This window comes from Leopardus geoffroyi, chromosome B3, assembly GCF_018350155.1.
Source record: "Leopardus geoffroyi isolate Oge1 chromosome B3, O.geoffroyi_Oge1_pat1.0, whole genome shotgun sequence".
NCBI lineage: Eukaryota > Metazoa > Chordata > Mammalia > Carnivora > Felidae > Leopardus > Leopardus geoffroyi.
Window position 1 is genome coordinate 111,307,839 of NC_059337.1, and position 17,107 is coordinate 111,324,945.

At 39.1% G+C, this 17,107-nt stretch overlaps 1 protein-coding gene across 2 annotated transcripts; it reads left to right on the forward strand.

The window, feature by feature from the left end:
- The first annotated feature begins 1,098 nt into the window (after window positions 1-1,098).
- CHURC1 (churchill domain containing 1) lies at window positions 1,099-16,745 on the forward strand. 2 transcript variants are annotated; one of them, XM_045451260.1, is made up of 4 exons: window positions 1,099-1,243; window positions 6,742-6,877; window positions 8,432-8,502; window positions 14,330-16,745. In XM_045451260.1, the coding sequence occupies exons 1-4, from the start codon at window positions 1,205-1,207 to the stop codon at window positions 14,420-14,422; spliced, it is 339 nt and encodes a 112-aa protein (XP_045307216.1). In that variant the 5' UTR covers window positions 1,099-1,204; the 3' UTR covers window positions 14,423-16,745. The 2 variants fall into 2 exon arrangements, with proteins under 2 accessions (XP_045307216.1, XP_045307217.1); XM_045451261.1 differs by lacking the exon at window positions 14,330-16,745 and adding an exon at window positions 8,919-9,331 and having other exon boundaries at window positions 1,111-1,243.
- Window positions 16,746-17,107: the final 362 nt, after the last annotated feature.

Here is a 17,107-nt window from a genome sequence, read left to right on the forward strand (position 1 = left end):
TGACACTTTGAAAGGTTGAAAATGTCATACAGATGGAAGGCATTGCAATTATCCCAAGAGTAGAGTGAACTTTGAAATGGTTATTAATCTCTTCTTTAAAGAACCTGGATCCCAAGAGCGCCTGGGTGACCCAGTCAGTTGAGCATCTGACTCTTGATTTCAACTCAGGTGTTGATCTTAGGGTTGGTGGGATGGAGCCCCACATCAGGCTCTGCTCTGGCTGCGAGGCCTGCTTCTCTCCGCGCCCCCCCCCCCCCAAATAAATAAATAAACTTAAAAAAAACAAAAAAGAACCTGGATCCCAGAGTCTCATATGCTCCCTGATTTCCTCACTGACTTGACTGCGATAGGCACGGTTAAGGAAGGAGGCTGATGCTCCCATTAAATATCTCTATTGGTGTAGCTGGGTATGATGACAGGTTGTTCAGAAGCACAAAGACAGATTTTTGGATATTCGTATTCAAGTTAATTACATCACTATGAAAAGTAAGATGCTTTCAATACGGAGGAAAAGGAAAAGGCAGGGCATTAACCACAAGCATTTTGAGCTCCATAGGCTGGACCTCGCCATTTTCTATTTGCACAGTGTGTGCAAGCCTCTGAGGTGCTTCGGCGACGCGTTTCCCATCGCTAATGGGATAAATAATGGTCATTTATTATTAACATTTCAAATGTTTGTGGGTTTGTTTTTGTTTTTAGCAGTTTTAGGAGATTCTCTGCAGAGCTCTAAGTGCCTCTTGGCCAACGCTTCGGTTATTGCTTATTCACCTGTCTCACTGGTATGGAAAGGTATTTAAATTACTATAATTTCAGCTTTCTGTATGGGGTAAGCCGAGGCAGCGAGAAACAATTCCCTTTCGTGTGTATCGTGACTCGCCTTTCGGTCAGCCTAGGCTTAGGAGGGAGCCTACATCAGAACTTTGTTTCTTCCGCGTTCCCTTCCGGGTTCCCGCCACAGGGTCCACGGTCCCGCCCCCTTTCTCCGAAGGTTTCCGAAGTCCCACTCTTGGCCGGCCGTTGTTGCCTGGGAGACCAGGCCCTGCCCTCACAACAGGGGCTAAGGGGCGGAGACTTCGAGTAGATTCCCGAAAGCAAACACTCCAGGGTAGAGTACTTGGGGCGCATGCGGCAACCGTGCCTTTGCTCTCGCGAGGCTTCGTCTTTCCGGAAGCGCTAGAGGACGGCCCTTGTGAACGGCGTCGGGATGTGTGGGGGCTGTGTGGAGAAGGAGTATCCCAACCGGGTGAGCTAGTGGGCGCCGAGAACTTCTCGCCCCCTTGGCCGGTGGCCAGCCCCCGAGGCTCCTCATACCCCGGGCCGGCCTTCCCTGAGAGGCCGAGCGCGGGACGACCCTGCCGCTGTGCCCATTCCGGTGACCCGGTAGCTGTATTTAGGCACTTGACGGCGGGGGCGGCCGGTGGCCGTCGGTTCTGCCCGCCGGTCCACGCCCTGGGGGCTGATCTCAGCCGTCGCCCCACTTCTCTTAAGTTCCAGGGTACAACAAAGGAAACCCCACACCACCAACAATCCAGTCGACGACAAAGGGACACCCTCCAGCCACCGCTGATGACATTGTCAAGCTTGATTTGGTGAAATTCACTTTTCTTACTGAAGTCTAGCGCTGGAAGGGACCTCTGAGGTCATCTGTCGTTAACACGGTTTTGCAGATGAAACTAATGCCCAGAGAGGGGAAATAAATTTCACATTCTGTTAACCTGAGAGTCAAGGCCAGAAATCAGATTTCCTGAGTATTTAAAAAAATACCTGTTCCTCTCAATCTCCGGAGGTTGCCGAAGCTTGTTTACTCTCATTTATTCAAGGTATACTTACTGAACATTTATGTGTGCAGCTAGACCAGAAAGAGATACCAAAGATGAAATAAAAGGCGGCTTCATTGCCTCCTGAGAGCTTACAGTTTAGAGTATGTGATTTAACAACAAAAAATGAGTAGTACAGTTCATAAGTGATATTCAACTTTAGAGAAGGGGGAGAGCAATAGCGCTGTTCTCCCAAAAGAAAGGTAGACTTCGTTTGGGACTTGGAGGCTAGTTGTGACTAGGGTAGAAAGGAAGGCAAGGAGGAGCCAGAGGCTTGGAGACTATAAGAACAAGGATTCTTGTGATGGTTGGGCGGTAGAAGATCTATAGCTGCTTCTGCCTCTTAATATTTTGAGTAATACGCTTTGGGGAAGGAGGTGTAACATGAACAGTCATGGTACAGCCTCCTGGGAAAAAGGTTTAGTATTATCAAAGATTTGCATACTGAAAGACCCAGCAATTCTCATTCTAGAGAAATAAATGCATGTACATATGTTCTTGGAAACTTGTGTAAGAACGTTCATAAGAGCATCACTTGCAGGAGTAGACTGGAAAAGTGGGATATAGCCATAGAATGGAACACCATGAATGAATAATGGAATGAATTAGAGCAGTGGTTCTCAACTAGGTGTGATTTTTTGCCTCCCAGGGGACATTTGGCACTATCTGTAGACAGTTTTAGTTGTCACAACTGGGGGTACTACTGACTACTAGCTAGAGGCATTGTGCTGTTTCATACGCTTTTCTGTATTGCATTCTATTTCATACTTTTTTTAAAGTTTAAAAATAAATTTTTATGAATCCAGTAATGAACACTGCACTTTTCAGAGACCATGTGAAGGAGGTGTTTGTAGTGAAGAGTATTAAAGAGATTAGGTTGGGTTCTTAAGAATTGAGCCAATCAAAAGATTTTAAAATTGTATGAAGAAATTTAGGTTTTACACTTTAGGCATTGAGCACCCATCAAAAAAAGTGAATAGGAAAATAATTCTGAAATCTGTTATTTAGGGAAATGAGTCTATGGCTGTATGTTGAGGTTATGGGATGGGGGGAATGTAAAAGGGAGAGCCCTACAGAGTTTTGGGGGAGTCATGAAAACAGTAGGGTAGGCATGAGATAATGAAAGCCTCATTTTGAAGAAAGAATTAATAGGACTCAGCCAATTTAATGGAGGGAAGACCTACAGGTGATCTTAGGTTTTCAATCTAGGCAATTGGGAAATTGGAAGTATCATTACAGAAATTGGCGGCATGTGTGAGAGAGAACCAAAATTGGGGGGCACATGGTCAGATTGTTTTTATCATGTTTCATCCAAGATTGAGAATGTAACACCCGAGGAGTCAAGTGAAAATATAAGATTGCAATATAGGTGCAAGATTCAAACAGATGAGTTAGCCAAATAAAAGTGTCAAAATAGAAATGATCTGTTTTCTTAGAAAAAGACTGGAGAATCAAGTAGAATCAAAGACTGGGCTTCAAGGAATAAATTAATTTAGAAAATGAAAATAAAGTATAAGAAAAAGAGTAGAGAAAAGGAATGAGGCGATTGGAAAACCAGGAAGGTGCCTTTCATAAGCACTTTTTTCTGACTTTATTCTGTTCTAAAATAATTAAAGGGCTGTCATGAGTAAGAATTAAACTTTTTGGAATTTCAGAAGGCAGATTTAGAAATAGTGGGTGGATGTTATTGGGTTTAGGCTTTGAATCAGAATAAAGAACTTTAACAGATTTTCAAAATGGAACGGGCAACCCTGAGAGGAATTGAACTCTCTTCTGTTGTTCAGGAGAAGCTAACTTGACCATTTGAAATCTCAAAGGTCCTTCCAACTCGGGGGGTTATCGAAGTCATGAGATATTTCTGAGGGGAGTAAAAACAGAAGTCACTTTGAACTTAGCAAAGGGACAATAAGGTAGTGGTAGCAAGAATAGTCTACCCGTGGCAGAGAAAAATAATGGATTAGCATGTTGAGAAGCTCTAAGTTGGACGCTTAACCGACGGAGCCACCCAGGCACCCCTAAATATTTAATTATTTATTTGGGTTTCATAAATTTTTCTGGAGACTTGGAGATATTTTTCACAGATGAAAAATACTAGACTTAGAAGACAAATACAAATAGTGAAAGAAAAGCTTTGATAAATTAGACTTCATAAAAATCAACTGTTCTTCAAAAGACATTATTTATTTTTTTTTTTAAATTTTTTTTTTTTTCAACGTTTATTTATTTTTGGGACAGAGAGAGACAGAGCATGAACGGGGGAGGGGCAGAGAGAGAGGGAGACACAGAATTGGAAACAGGCTCCAGGCTCTGAGCCATCAGCCCAGAGCCTGACGCGGGGCTCGAACTCACGGGCTGCGAGATCGTGACCTGGCTGAAGTCGGACGCTTAACCGACTGCGCCACCCAGGCGCCCCAAAAGACATTATTTAAAAAACACATCAGTAACAAAATATTTGTAATACCGATCTGAGAAGATTTGTATCTAAGATATATAAAGAACTCTTATGGGGCACTGGTTGGCTCAATTGAGCATCTGCCTCTTGATTTCAGCTCAAGTCATGATATCGAGCCTCGTGTTGGGCTCTGCACTCACAGCACAGAGCCTGCTTGGGATTCTCTCTCTCCCTCTCTCTCTCTCTGCCCCATCCCCACTTGTGCTCTCTCTCACAATAAATAAGTAAACTTAAAAAAAAAAAAACTTTTATAACTCAATAATTCTTATAACCAAATAATAAGATAAACAAAAATGGACAAGACTTGAATAGACACTCCACAAAAGAAGGCACATGTATTGGCACCCTGAGAAGATGCTTAACGTTGTTAGTCATGAGGGAAGTCCCAAATAAAAACTACTATGAGATACCTCTACATGACTAGGATGGCTAAAATAAGAAAAGACACAGTATCTAGGTTGGTGAGGATATGGAGCAACTGGAACTCACACAATTCTGGTGGGAATGGAAAATGGGAAACTTTGGAAAACTAACTGGCAGTTCTAAAGTTTGTATGGACCATATTTTTACCATATGACTCAGCGATTCCACTCCTAGATGTTTACTCAAGAGAAGGGCATATGTCTACATAAGACTTAATGAATCTTTGTAGCTGCTTTATTCATAATAGCCCCAAACTGAAAAGGACCTGAAAGTCTATTGACAGATGAATCCATGCAATAGATTTGGCAATAAGAAGCAATAAATTACCAATGCATACAACAACATAAATGATTAACATGGACTTTATGTTGAACAAAAGAAACTAGATGCAGAAGAGTATACTGCATGATTCTATTTATATAAAATTTTATAACAACCAAAACTAATAACTAGAGATAGAAATTGGATCAAGGGGTACCTGAGAAGGGGTTGGAGATAGACTGCAAAGCATAAAAGAACTTCCTGGGAAGATAAAACTTTTTTTTTTTTTTTTAATGTTTTATTTATTTTTGAGAGAGAGAGAGAGACAGAGATAGAACATGGAGTAGGGGAGGGGCAGAGAGAGAGGGAGACACAGAATCGGAAACAGGCTCCAGGCTCTGAGCCATCAGCCCAGAGCCTGACGCGGGGCTCGAACTCTCGGACCGCGAGATCGTGACCTGGCTGAAGTCGGACGCTCAACCGACTGCGCCACCCAGGCGCCCCAAGATAAAACTTTTTATATCTTGATTGAGGTAGTGGTTACGTTGAAATATATGCCTCTATATATTGGTATATAAGTCATTCACGTATACCCTTACAATGTGTGGATTTTATTGTATATAAATTATACTTCAGTGAAGTTTATTTTTTAAAAAAGCAAAGCACCTGTTTTTAATAGCTGGAAATTTATACTTTAACCCCAAGGCCTTTTTTTTCCACCTTTAGTAATTAAGTTGCTGTGTCTATGATTTAGTATCTCCCGAATACATAGACTGATTTCCTCACTTCTCCACCCCCCTTGCCCCAACAGAGTAAATCTCTTTCTTAGTACATAGCCTCAAGGAGCCACTCAGAAGGGAGAGGTTAACTGTGGTGCTGGGAATCCAGGAAGGTTTCACTTGTGGCATCGCTTAAAGTTGGTCTTCCTGAGAGTTCATAAGCTCCTCAAAGGTGGAAAGATATGACTCACCCTCTAATCCTTCCCTGTGCTTTGCACAGTATCGGGCACATAGCTGCATTGGAGAAATACTGATTTGACTGGTTTTTAGTCACATCAACTGTTAAAAATACCCTATTGGTCAGAATGAGGTTGAATTAGATTATTTATAAAATGACTTTCTGAACAATTACTGGTAAGCCTATAGAAAAGAACTCCCTTGAGCCAGGAGCATAAGTTGTTAACAGTTTCTTAGTGATGAAGCAAAACCCTTTCTCCCTTGAATGCCATGGTGTCAGGCTGATGAGTTGAGAGCTTATCTTCACTGCCTGAATCACACATACCCTTAAGGATTGACATCGATAGAGCTGAGGGTTTATTCTTGTTTGCTTATTTTGTGTTATTTTTAAGGCATCAGAAAATGTTATTTCAACAATCAACTGAGCAACACATTGTATAAGATCATTTTTTATCATTAGTTCAATTTTAATTCTAGTTTTAGGATCTGCCTCATTTAAATATTGTTGGCTATTGGATTTTTCTAATTTTTCTTTTTCATATTTTATATTATTAAAGCTTCGGTGTGTTTCTAAAAATCCATATGCATTTAGTCCTCTCGGATACAGTTGCTGTCCTCAGAGACTTAACGGCTTTAACACTGCTTCAGTTTTATTTGCCATAAATAGCCCTTCTAGAGGAAAGCTAGTAATTTCAAAAATTACTTGGTACAGATTTCAAGCAAGTAAATTCTAGCCATGTTTTTTTGCCTTTAGAAATTTTTAGTCTATTAATTATTTTCACCAAGGGTTTTGAAATAGAAGAAAATTAAATTCCTATTTTTAATATTTTAGGGTAACATCTGCCTGGAGAATGGATCTTTCTTGCTGAACTTTACAGGCTGTGCAGTGTGCAATAAGCGGGATTTTATGCTGATCACAAACAAATCTTTGAAGGAGGAGGATGGAGAAGAAATAGTTACCTATGATCGTAAGTAGATTCTTTATTTTCATGCAAGTCTGATAGGAGATACCAGCTTTAAAAGCTGATACGTTGTGCCTATTGATATATTTTATTTTATGAGGCCTATTTCAATATTGTATTGTAACATAGAGATGCTAGTTAGTCTTTTAAGAGGAAAATACAGAATGATAGCATCATCAGATACTCTGCCTGAGTGATTTTTGCAGATAAATGAAGCCTATGACTCAGGTACCATTTTTTGTTTGTTTGTTTGTTTGTTTGTTTTTAAAGCCTTTATGCCTTCTGAAACAAGATATAGAGACTTTTTTTAACCTTAGGGTCATTCGCGTGTTTTCTTTTTCTTTTTTTTTTTTTTTTTTTACTGTAGTCTAATACAGTGATGTCCTCCAACAGCCACTAAAGTGTTTAGGGCTGTTTGCTGCTGTACTAAATGACCTTGGATGTAATGGGGTTTTTTGTCTTGTTTCTTTCTCGTGGGTTTTGTTTTTTTTTGTTTTTTTTTTTGTTTTTTTTTTTTTGTCTCCCATCTCATTGTCAGTTGGTTATTTCTTTTGCTGTGCTACCTTCATATGCCGCTCCTCATCCTCAATACTGGGAAACCAAATCAATCAACTATGTATAATGAACGTGAATCAATTCTGAGGTTGGCACTAAGAATTTCTATGAGTAAATTAAGTGCATATACATTTTAGGGCCATTTAATTTAGTAAAGGAAGCCCATATACATTTTAGGGTATAGTGACAAGAATTTAAACTGTTCACATCCCCGTTTTGCTTCTCTCTTGGTGCTTTGGTATGTTCTGAATATGAGGAATAAATGTACAAATAATGATATTTTGAAAACAGGTTATGAAAGACACTAAGCCTTTAGAATTGAATCAGACTATCAAAAGTGTTCTAAAGTAGAAAAATCTTATTCTTTCTTTTAGACATAACACTTTAAACTCTATTTTGTACCAGGTAGTAGGACATAGTAGGTAAGAGCAAGGGCCCTGGAGCCAGAATGCATGGGTTTGAATTCTATTGCCAATACTTCCTAGCTCGGCAGGCTTGCTAATAATTACTTAACCACGGTGTGTCTTTGTTTCCTAATCCTTAAAAAGGTGATAACAAGTATCTACTTCTTTGGGTTTTGAGAAGATTAAATAAACAGATAAAAAGTATTTAAAACAGTTTCTGGCACACAGCACTCAAAAAATCATAGTTATTATTATTATCATGTTTCTAGTAGAGTCTTTCGTTGCCATTAAATTCACTTTATAATGTCTAGCATTGACTTTTTTATTTATGATTGGTTTTACTAGCAGTTTCTATAGGTTCTGAGAATGGGAATTAATATATGCTTGTTAAACCTCTGAGTTGAGGCCCTTCATTATGTAGTATTGCTATGTGACAGATTTTGGATTTCTTATCAAGGTAGATATTATAATGGGTTTCCATTATCTGTTAAATATATCACTTAAGATTCTTTTAAAGTAATACCATGCAGAGAATAGAAATTTTACTGTCTTAAGACATCTTCCAAGACTTAATTATTTAAGTCTGTCTCTGTTTTGGCAGATCTGTGTAAGAATTGTCATCACGTAGTAGCCAGGCATGAGTACACGTTCAGTATCATGGATGAATTTCAGGTAAATGTATAAATGTAGTGTGTTATTGTGGGGGAAGGGATAATGAAAGCACTTTTATAAATCTAGATAGTTTTAATAAATGAAGTATTAGTGGGTATTAAAGGAGACCATCCCTGTCTTCTACTTGTGTATGTTAAGAGAGACCCTTTAGATGTGAGTATATCTGTTCAAACCTGTCTTCGCAAGAGTCTAATCAAAATGCGTGCCTTACAAATGATATCTCAGGCCTGTCGTTTATGTTTATAAAGAACAGCACATTGTGGCTTCTTTTGAGGTTACTATTGTGTCTGTTTTTTTTCTGTCCAGTTATGTAATTGCACAATTGTTGGCTTTATGAGTGTTAGCCTGCCCATTGCCACCATACTTGCTGAGCATGGAAATTCTGATAAGGAGGTTATCTTTGTCTTCCCCAATAGGCATGTAGAGTTGAGCAACTCTGTAGTCTCAATTGTGGTAAGACATTTTAATATTATTCATCGTAGAATGATAGGATGGATGTATCAAGGTTGGAAGAAAGAACCTGGACCACTATAAAGGTAGAGAATAAGATTTATAATAAATATGATGCCTCGTACAGTTGTGAGAGCACACAAAGAATTGTACAGAAGGCTTCCGAATGCCTGAGCTGCTAAAGATTCACAGATCTGAGGGTCAGGAAGAAAAGCTAGACAGTGGGGAAAAACCAAGGGTAAACGGGAAATCATGAAGACACACGAACCTGTGTCTGTCCCTTACTGCCTCCTTTTTCAAGCCTTCAGGTTGAGTTACTTATTTAAAGTGAACTACATATTCAGCTATCAGATATAAATATCAGGTTAGACCTTTTAACAGGCAAGGGAATTTTTTTTTTTTTAACGTTTATTTATTTTTGAGACAGAGAGACACAGCATGAACGGGGAGGGGCAGAGAGAGAGGGAAACACAGAATCGGAAGCAGGCTCCAGGCTCTGAGCCATCAGCCCAGAGCCCGATGCGGGGCTCGAACTCGCGGACCGCGAGATCGTGACCTGAGCTGAAGTCGGACGCTTAACCGACTGAGCCACCCAGGTGCCTCAGGCAAGGGAATTTTAAGTGCTTCAAATTTGGGTAGTATTTTAATTAGAAAAAAATAATAATCTTCCATAATAGAATCTTACAGTATAACCACTCTCATTCTTTTTTTTTTTTTAATTCACTTATTCACCTGTCAGAATCTGGTCTCATATGTTTGCTTAATCTGTACAACATCTTGACCACGTCTCCTCAGCATCCAAAAATTATGCCTCAAAAAATATTTATATGGTATATGTAACTTAGGGCAAAATCAAGATCTCAATGAATGCATAGTGGCCAAATAGGGGAAGGAGCATATCTTGGGTTTAAAGGAGAAGCTCTGTCTTTCATGAGAAGAAAAGAGGGCTCCTGGAGTCCCTGTGAGCTTTTTAGAGCCCTAAATGAGTATGAAGATTGCCCTGACTGAGATATTACCTATCCTAGCTAGACTTTGCTCTACCTGATTTTCCTTTATGACTGAACACAGCCATTTTCAAAGCTGCCCCAGAAATTACTCTGGGGTAGGAAGAAGAAGATAGAGGAAGATGGCTTGTATTCACAATGCCTGGACAGTGTGAAATTCTCTTGGAAAAAAAACTCAACTCAAACTAGGCTACCTCATCTTCTCTCAACATCTGCTTCCTTCCACCTGTATTCTGTGTCCTACAGATTAGTTTTCTGAAAACAATGCTTGAGACCACCTCTTTGGCCTTTCCATAGTTCATTTTAGCTACAGTGTAATATCTAAGCTCCTTGTTTCAAGGTTCTCATGGGGCTGGCCCATGCTCCCTTCCCTTATTTCCCCTGGTCTTTGGCTTACCACACACATCATTGCCCTAATTCACACTCTTCCTTCTGTCCAATTAGAGAGGAAGATTCTTATTTACTCCTCTCTGAGGGCTACCCTTTCCACATGTCTTCATCAATCTGCTCTTTGTCTAGCATCATCTTTGTCTTCCTGGGATTTAAACCATTTCTTACACTAAATGTACTTGATTCTTCACTTATTAAAAATAAATTTAAAATGTTTTCATTTCCCATACCTACATCTTTGACCTACTAGAGTAGGTCTTTAACCTGTTTTCCTTATTTCCCTGTGTTCCTCGAAACCACCTACAAATGGGTTTTTATGTTCACTTCACTAAAACCGTTCTCTCAGAGGTCTCTTATCATATAGCCAAATCATGTGACCTTAAGTCAGTCCTTAGCTCTTTTGACATCTCTTGTGGGTCTGGTTTTGTCAACCATTGTTGTTTTTGAAGGATTTCTTCCCTTCAGGTTCATGGTGCCAGATTTTTTTTCTTTCTTTTTAAATTTTTTAAAAAAGATTTAAAAAGAGAGAAAAAATGTAAAAAATTGTGAATCCTCTTGCTTTTCCCCTGGTTTCCTTTCCTATTGTTCCCTGATTTCCCCCCGAATTTTGGTCTCTTATCTGGAACCTTCTCTTTACTTTCTCAAATAGTGAGCACACACACACTCAGGCTCACTTGAAACCCATCAGCTGTCTCCCAAATGTCCTTCTGTAACCCTAACACCCTGCCTACCCTCCTTTCTTCCTTTGTTTCTCTTGCCTTTTGGCCCTGCTGCCATACCTCATGTCAAGGACCATACCCGCTCAAACCTAAGTTACTGCAGCAGCCCCCAAACTGTAGTTCTACACACTGCCCTCAAGTTAATCTTGCTTACACATACCGTCTTGTCACTCCTGCTGCTCCGTATGGGATATGCTTGCTCTTTCCCTATCACTGTCCTTATTCATGCTTTTTCCTTGATTTGACTAGTCCATTTCTCTACCTTCACATCAACTAAATCTTACCTCTTTCAAGCAGAACTTAAATTCTCTCTCCTCCTTGTTCACGATAGTCCAGCCCATACTGCTTTCTCCCTTTCCTTGTACGGGGACTGACTCATGTGAATAGCCACTTGGGAGCTTCCTTCTTAGCCTGCCTGGCACAAGAACTCTTTGTTCTCTGCTTCAGTAACCTACTTCCTTGTCCCCACCCTACGCCAGCCCCCATTTTACCCAAGCAATAGTTCAGGTTCAAGGTGGGATTCCCACCATTGGTAACGTTTTGTTTGTTTTGCTTTGTTTTAAATGTCTTATGGGCAAAAGTAGGTGGGATAGTGTTTTAACCTCCACTACCCAGCTTCAGTTTGCTTTGTTTGTATCTCACCATTCCCACATCCCTACAGGATTATTTTGAATCAAATCCCAAAATGTATCACTACTTCTTAAATATTTCAGTACATATCTCTAAAAGATAAGGATTCTGTTTTTAAAATAACCATAATATCGTTAAAGTGATTTCTGATGGCACAAGTAGTAGGGGAAAGTAGAGACAGAAGTACAGAGTTTAAAACAGAAACTACATTGTAAATGATTACAGGTATCCTTTGTTTTTTTATATCACCCTAAAAACCACTAAAAGGACTGTGTGTTTGCCTCAGGAAACAAAAGGGCACCTGTGAGATTGCCTTCTGTTCCTCTTTGGACCAGGGAATGGGAGGACTTGGGGTCAGAAATAGCAGGTAGTAATAGAAAAAAAGAGCCATGGGACCCTCAGAATAAAACAAAGGATCTGATTTTACCCAAAGGTAATTCCCCACAATCCACCCTTTCTTCCGAATCTCTACCTCTATGCTTTGCCCAGGTGGAGCCTTTGAGAGTCTCCATGAATGACTGGGAGGAATTCTTACTCTCCCAACTTGGCCAGTTTTGATAAAACGTGTCCTGACCCTGGCAGCACAGGGGGATGTGTTCCTGGCATTCCAAGCTAGAATTCTAGACGTATTTTCCCACCGAAGCACTGCTCTGTATGGTTAGATTCTGTAGTCTTGTGCAATACGAATTTAAAAGACTCCTTGGAATTTCCTGGGAACCTAACTGCTATGTACAACATTTACTTCTATGGGAAACTGCTTTTGAATTCCAAATAATTGACCTATGGTGAAATTTGGATTCCAGACTACCTATAAATTAAAGATTATAGGTGTAATCAGTGTTACTTATTTAATAATCTTTCCAGATTATACCACGTGCTAGGTTTTTTCTTGTTCCCAAGTTAGATTGTAAATTTTGCAAGGTCAGACCTTGTCCTTGTTTTCTCTCATGTCTGCCAGTGCACCTAACACATTGCAAAACATTTAAGCACTAAATAAAAACTTGTCAATGGATACGTTGGTTGAAAATTCAGATGTTTGTCTAGCTTTGCCCATTTTCCCATTTTGACTTTATTATTGTTTTCTTCTTCGTTTCCAGTGATAGGTTGACATCCTACTACTAGTAATGTCTGGCAGGTGAAAGCAGAAGTATTTGAAAGCAGTAAAAGACCTTGTAGAGGGTGGATTTTTATTTCATTTTTTAATTTATGAGACCTGTATTTGTTCTCTAAGCTCTGGCCTCTGTCTCTATTGTGTGTGTGGAGTAGACCTCAAAATTAAGTGTGGTCTTTAAGAAACAATCTTTCCATTGCCACAACTAAGCTCCCTGCTGAACTCACTCATAGGAAATGGAAATCCAGTTGTCTAGGTCTGAGTGTCTGAACCACCGTCATTGTTTATCTCTGTGACCCTCTAGTGACTGTCTAGACCCATGAAACACAAACTGCCTTGACTGATCAATTCCCAGACAGCTTAACAATCTCAGTGGGAAGTGTGGAAATACTAATAGATTTAGCATTAATATTTGTTTTCTTAAAGAAGATAAAGAGGTTTTTAAGCAAAGGTTTGAAAAGAAATATGTTTATATAGTTTATTCTAGAAAGAGATAACTGTAAAAACAGGACTTTGCCCTAAGAGTTTTGCCTAAAACAAAATCCCTTCTGTCACCAGGCTGGATGTTTTTAAAAATTTTAATCCAAGTATAAGTTAACATACAGTGTTACATTGGTTTTAGGTGTACAATATAGTGATTCAACACTTTCTACACATCACCCACTGTTCATCACAACAAGTGCCCTCCTTAATCCCCGTCACCTATTTCACCATCCCCCACCACCTCCCCTCTGGTAACCATCAGTTTATTCTGTGTAGTTAAGAGTCTGTTTCTTGATTTCTCTCTGTTTTTTCCTTTGCTCATTTGCTTTATTTCTTAAATTCCACATGTGAGTGAAATTAACTATATGGTATTTGTCTTTCTGTGACTGACTTATTTCACTTGGCATTATACTCTCTGGCTCCATCCATGTCATTGCAGTTGGCAAGATTTCATTCTTTTTTATCAGCCTGGACATTTGTTAAGCCCAAGAAACATAAACTTCTTAAATAGATCAAATTCCAGTTAGCTATCTAAATATGAGGCATGACATACTGGTGGATATAACATAATTATTTATTTTCTTAGAGTTGATAAAAATAGTTTTTTCAGTTTGGGACCTTTCTTTCACTTTAAAAATCATTTTTGTTGCTTAGTAGTCTTAAGTAATCTAGAAAGGAACAACTCTAAAAACAGGAATTTGTCTTTAGGGAATCAAATTGCTTCACTACTACTTTAAATAGCAGCACTTCTAACCGAGCCCAATATTTGTTTTAAATCCAAGATATAGCCATGCATTTCCAAGATGACATTCTTGTATATGTAGTAAATAGAGCATCAGCTTGTATTCAATTTATATAAACAAAAGACTTCAGGATACACTGAATAAACCTAAGTCATCCCTGGTAGGGGTTGAAGAAACTGATACAATGTACAGAAGGAATATCCACTCCAATTTGTAGAGAATAGCTTTACCAGAGTAAGTTATGGAGTGTCTTTCTCCCTGTTCCTCAATGTAATTATGCACTTTATCTTGTTCTAGGAGTATACCATGCTGTGTCTGTTATGTGGCAAAGCTGAAGATACTATCAGTATTCTCCCTGATGACCCTCGACAAATGACTCTGTTATTCTGAGGATCCCTGCAGTTCTGTAGTAACTATGTTGTGTTGGTTTACAATATAGCAAGCCTGATGGTTTGTCTTACTTAGTTTATAATGGAAATTAGTTGCATATTTTTTTCTGCTTAGACTTAACTATCCTTAGAAAGAAAAAGTAATTTAGGGGATTATGCTGAGCTCCTCTGCTAAAGTTCCCAGTTCACATCAGAATGAAGCCAGAATGAAGAATCTCTGTTAGAAGTTATATGGCTGGAAGATATAACTAGAATGGGAGTATACCTAATGCCCCAAAAGGAACCAGGACTCCTTGGAAAAGTGATTGATTTCTAGGACGAGGGCAGTAAATATACAAGATGAGCTTGGAGCATTTTGTGTCACAAAGAAAGTGCTCAAAAAAACCCCTCACAAAACACAATGATTGGGAGTATGTCAAAGGGGCAAAAAAGCCAACTCAAGGAGCTCCCTGTGACCAAAGTTGGAACAGTTTGAGCAACAGAATAAAGTAGTATTGGATTATAATCCCAACTATAAATATCTATGAGTCCTTACTGATATAAATGAATGATTGAATAAGTCAATACATGAATTGGAAGAGTAGATAAATTGCCCATGCAGAAGAATTTCAAATAATGTTATGTAGATGTTCCCTACTCCTTACGTGTGGGTTATAAATAGCAACTCCCGACTGTAGAGCAGAATTGGGTAGAGTTGAGCATGCAAAAGGAGAAAAGTAACAGTGGGAAAACCTGACAAACACTAGCTCAGCCAAGTGACCAAGATTAACATCCTCAGTGATCATCCTGTTGATAACAACATGTACCCTTGATATGATATGATGGGAGGGCACTTTGCCTTTGTGGTCTTCCTCCCAAAAACCCATAACTCCAGTCTATCCATGGGAAAAACATCAGACAAATCCCACTTGAGAGCCATTCTGCAAAATACCTGACCTTTACTCCTCAAAATTGTCAAGGCCATTAAAGACAAGTCTGGGAAACTCTCACTAAAGAGACATGACAACTAAATGTAATGAGGTATCCTGGATGGGATCCTGGGACAGAAAAAGTGCATTTGTTAAAACTAGCAAAACCTGAATAAAGTGTAGACTTTAATTAACATAAGTAAATAGAATGATTTCAGCTGCTCCAAAGAGATCTTAGAATATCTCACCTTGTGTAGTTGAAAGAACACTGGCTTGGGTGTTATAAACCCTGGAATTTAGGCCTCTCTGCCATTGGTAACAGTATAACCATTAAGCAAAGTGTTACTCTGGTCTTTATTGTCCCATTTCTATTAGATTAGGCTAATAAAAATTGATATTTTACTTCCTTCACAGTATTGTTAGAAGATCCAAATGAATAATGAATATAAAATGTGTTGGAAAGCGTATCAAGTACTAGATGCAATGGGATGGCTTTGGTTGATTCTTCTCAGTCTGAGACCAAAACTTAAAGGGTCAGGCGTTAGAAACAAAATTGTTTCCTCTTCATACCCAAGAAATTTGGAAATTCTGAACTAAAGCTTTGCTAAAGTGAGGTGAGCAAGGTGTTCATTGTTGATACCAGAGAAGTTTTGTTGTATAACAGGAACCCTAATGCTGAGGTTTATTGAGCACTTACTGTATGCCAGGGCCTTTTTAAACACTTACTTCATCCTCATTAACAATTCCATGAAGTAGGTACTATTGTTATCCCAATTTTAGAGCCAAAGAAACTAAAGCACAAAGAAGTTAAAGGAGCTTAAGGTCACACAACTAGTACAGTGGCTCCCTCTCAACACTCCTGCTCGGCACACATGAAGTCTAAGGGTCTGGCAAGGTTAGGAACAAGTTGAGACTGTCAGTGACAGCACTCTGCGGAATCTAGGCACATCAGACCAAGATTTGTTATTCAGAAAAGTTAAATCATCTGCTCCTCAGGGATCAGTTGTGTTATTCCTGGAAGATGTTTTCCACTTTTCTGCAAATCTATATCTGACCTGCTGAGGAAATCGTTTGGTGAAATGGATCCAGAAAGCAGAGAAAATGCTTCATTACTTTAAATAGCAGCACTAAGCCCATTATAGCCTCTGAATTGTCCCTTCTTGGAGTTTGCTAATGCTTCCAACTTAGTCATTTGGAGTTCAAGGGTATGACTTTATAAGTCCCTACTGATATCCTTGTCTATTACAGACTGTATAATTATCTATCTGTTTTGGACTATATCCTACAAAATTTAAAACATAAGGTCCTATCCACATATGTCATTATTAAACCAACCTTGTGCTGTGTTTTGTGATACTTTCTTTATCTTCTAGAATTCTTTTATGGGTCTAATCAAATAAAGACCTCTTCAACCCAGTTCCACTGAATCTGTATTTTTCTGTTCAAATAAAGGGGAGCCAGGCAAAAACATCAGTCTTTACTTTCCTTCCTGAGATACAAGAAAGAAAAGAATCACCTATAGATGTAATTGGGAAAGTGGGCTTGTTCTGGCTCCTCGTTCTTGGTCTACTTGTTCCATGATGTATAGATCTGGAGTCTGCCTACTTAGGCTCTTGGAGTTCAAAGCTCAGCATGTTTGTTGTGTTGTTTTAGCTGGCCAAGTCTTTCTCCAGTGGTCTTGGGTTCTGACAATACTAATTAATTCATATATGATATATTCTGGGCACAACCAGATATGATTCATTATTTATAAGTAATTACTAAGAGTTACATGTTTA

Coding starts and splice junctions, on each gene's coding strand:
- CHURC1 (XM_045451260.1), top strand. CDS start 1,205: ATGTGTGGGGGCTGTGTGGAGAAGGAGTATCCCAACCGG. Junction 1,244..6,741: donor AGAAGGAGTATCCCAACCGG/GTGAGCTAGTGG, acceptor TTAATATTTTAG/GGTAACATCTGCCTGGAGAA. Junction 8,503..14,329: donor GTATCATGGATGAATTTCAG/GTAAATGTATAA, acceptor ATCTTGTTCTAG/GAGTATACCATGCTGTGTCT.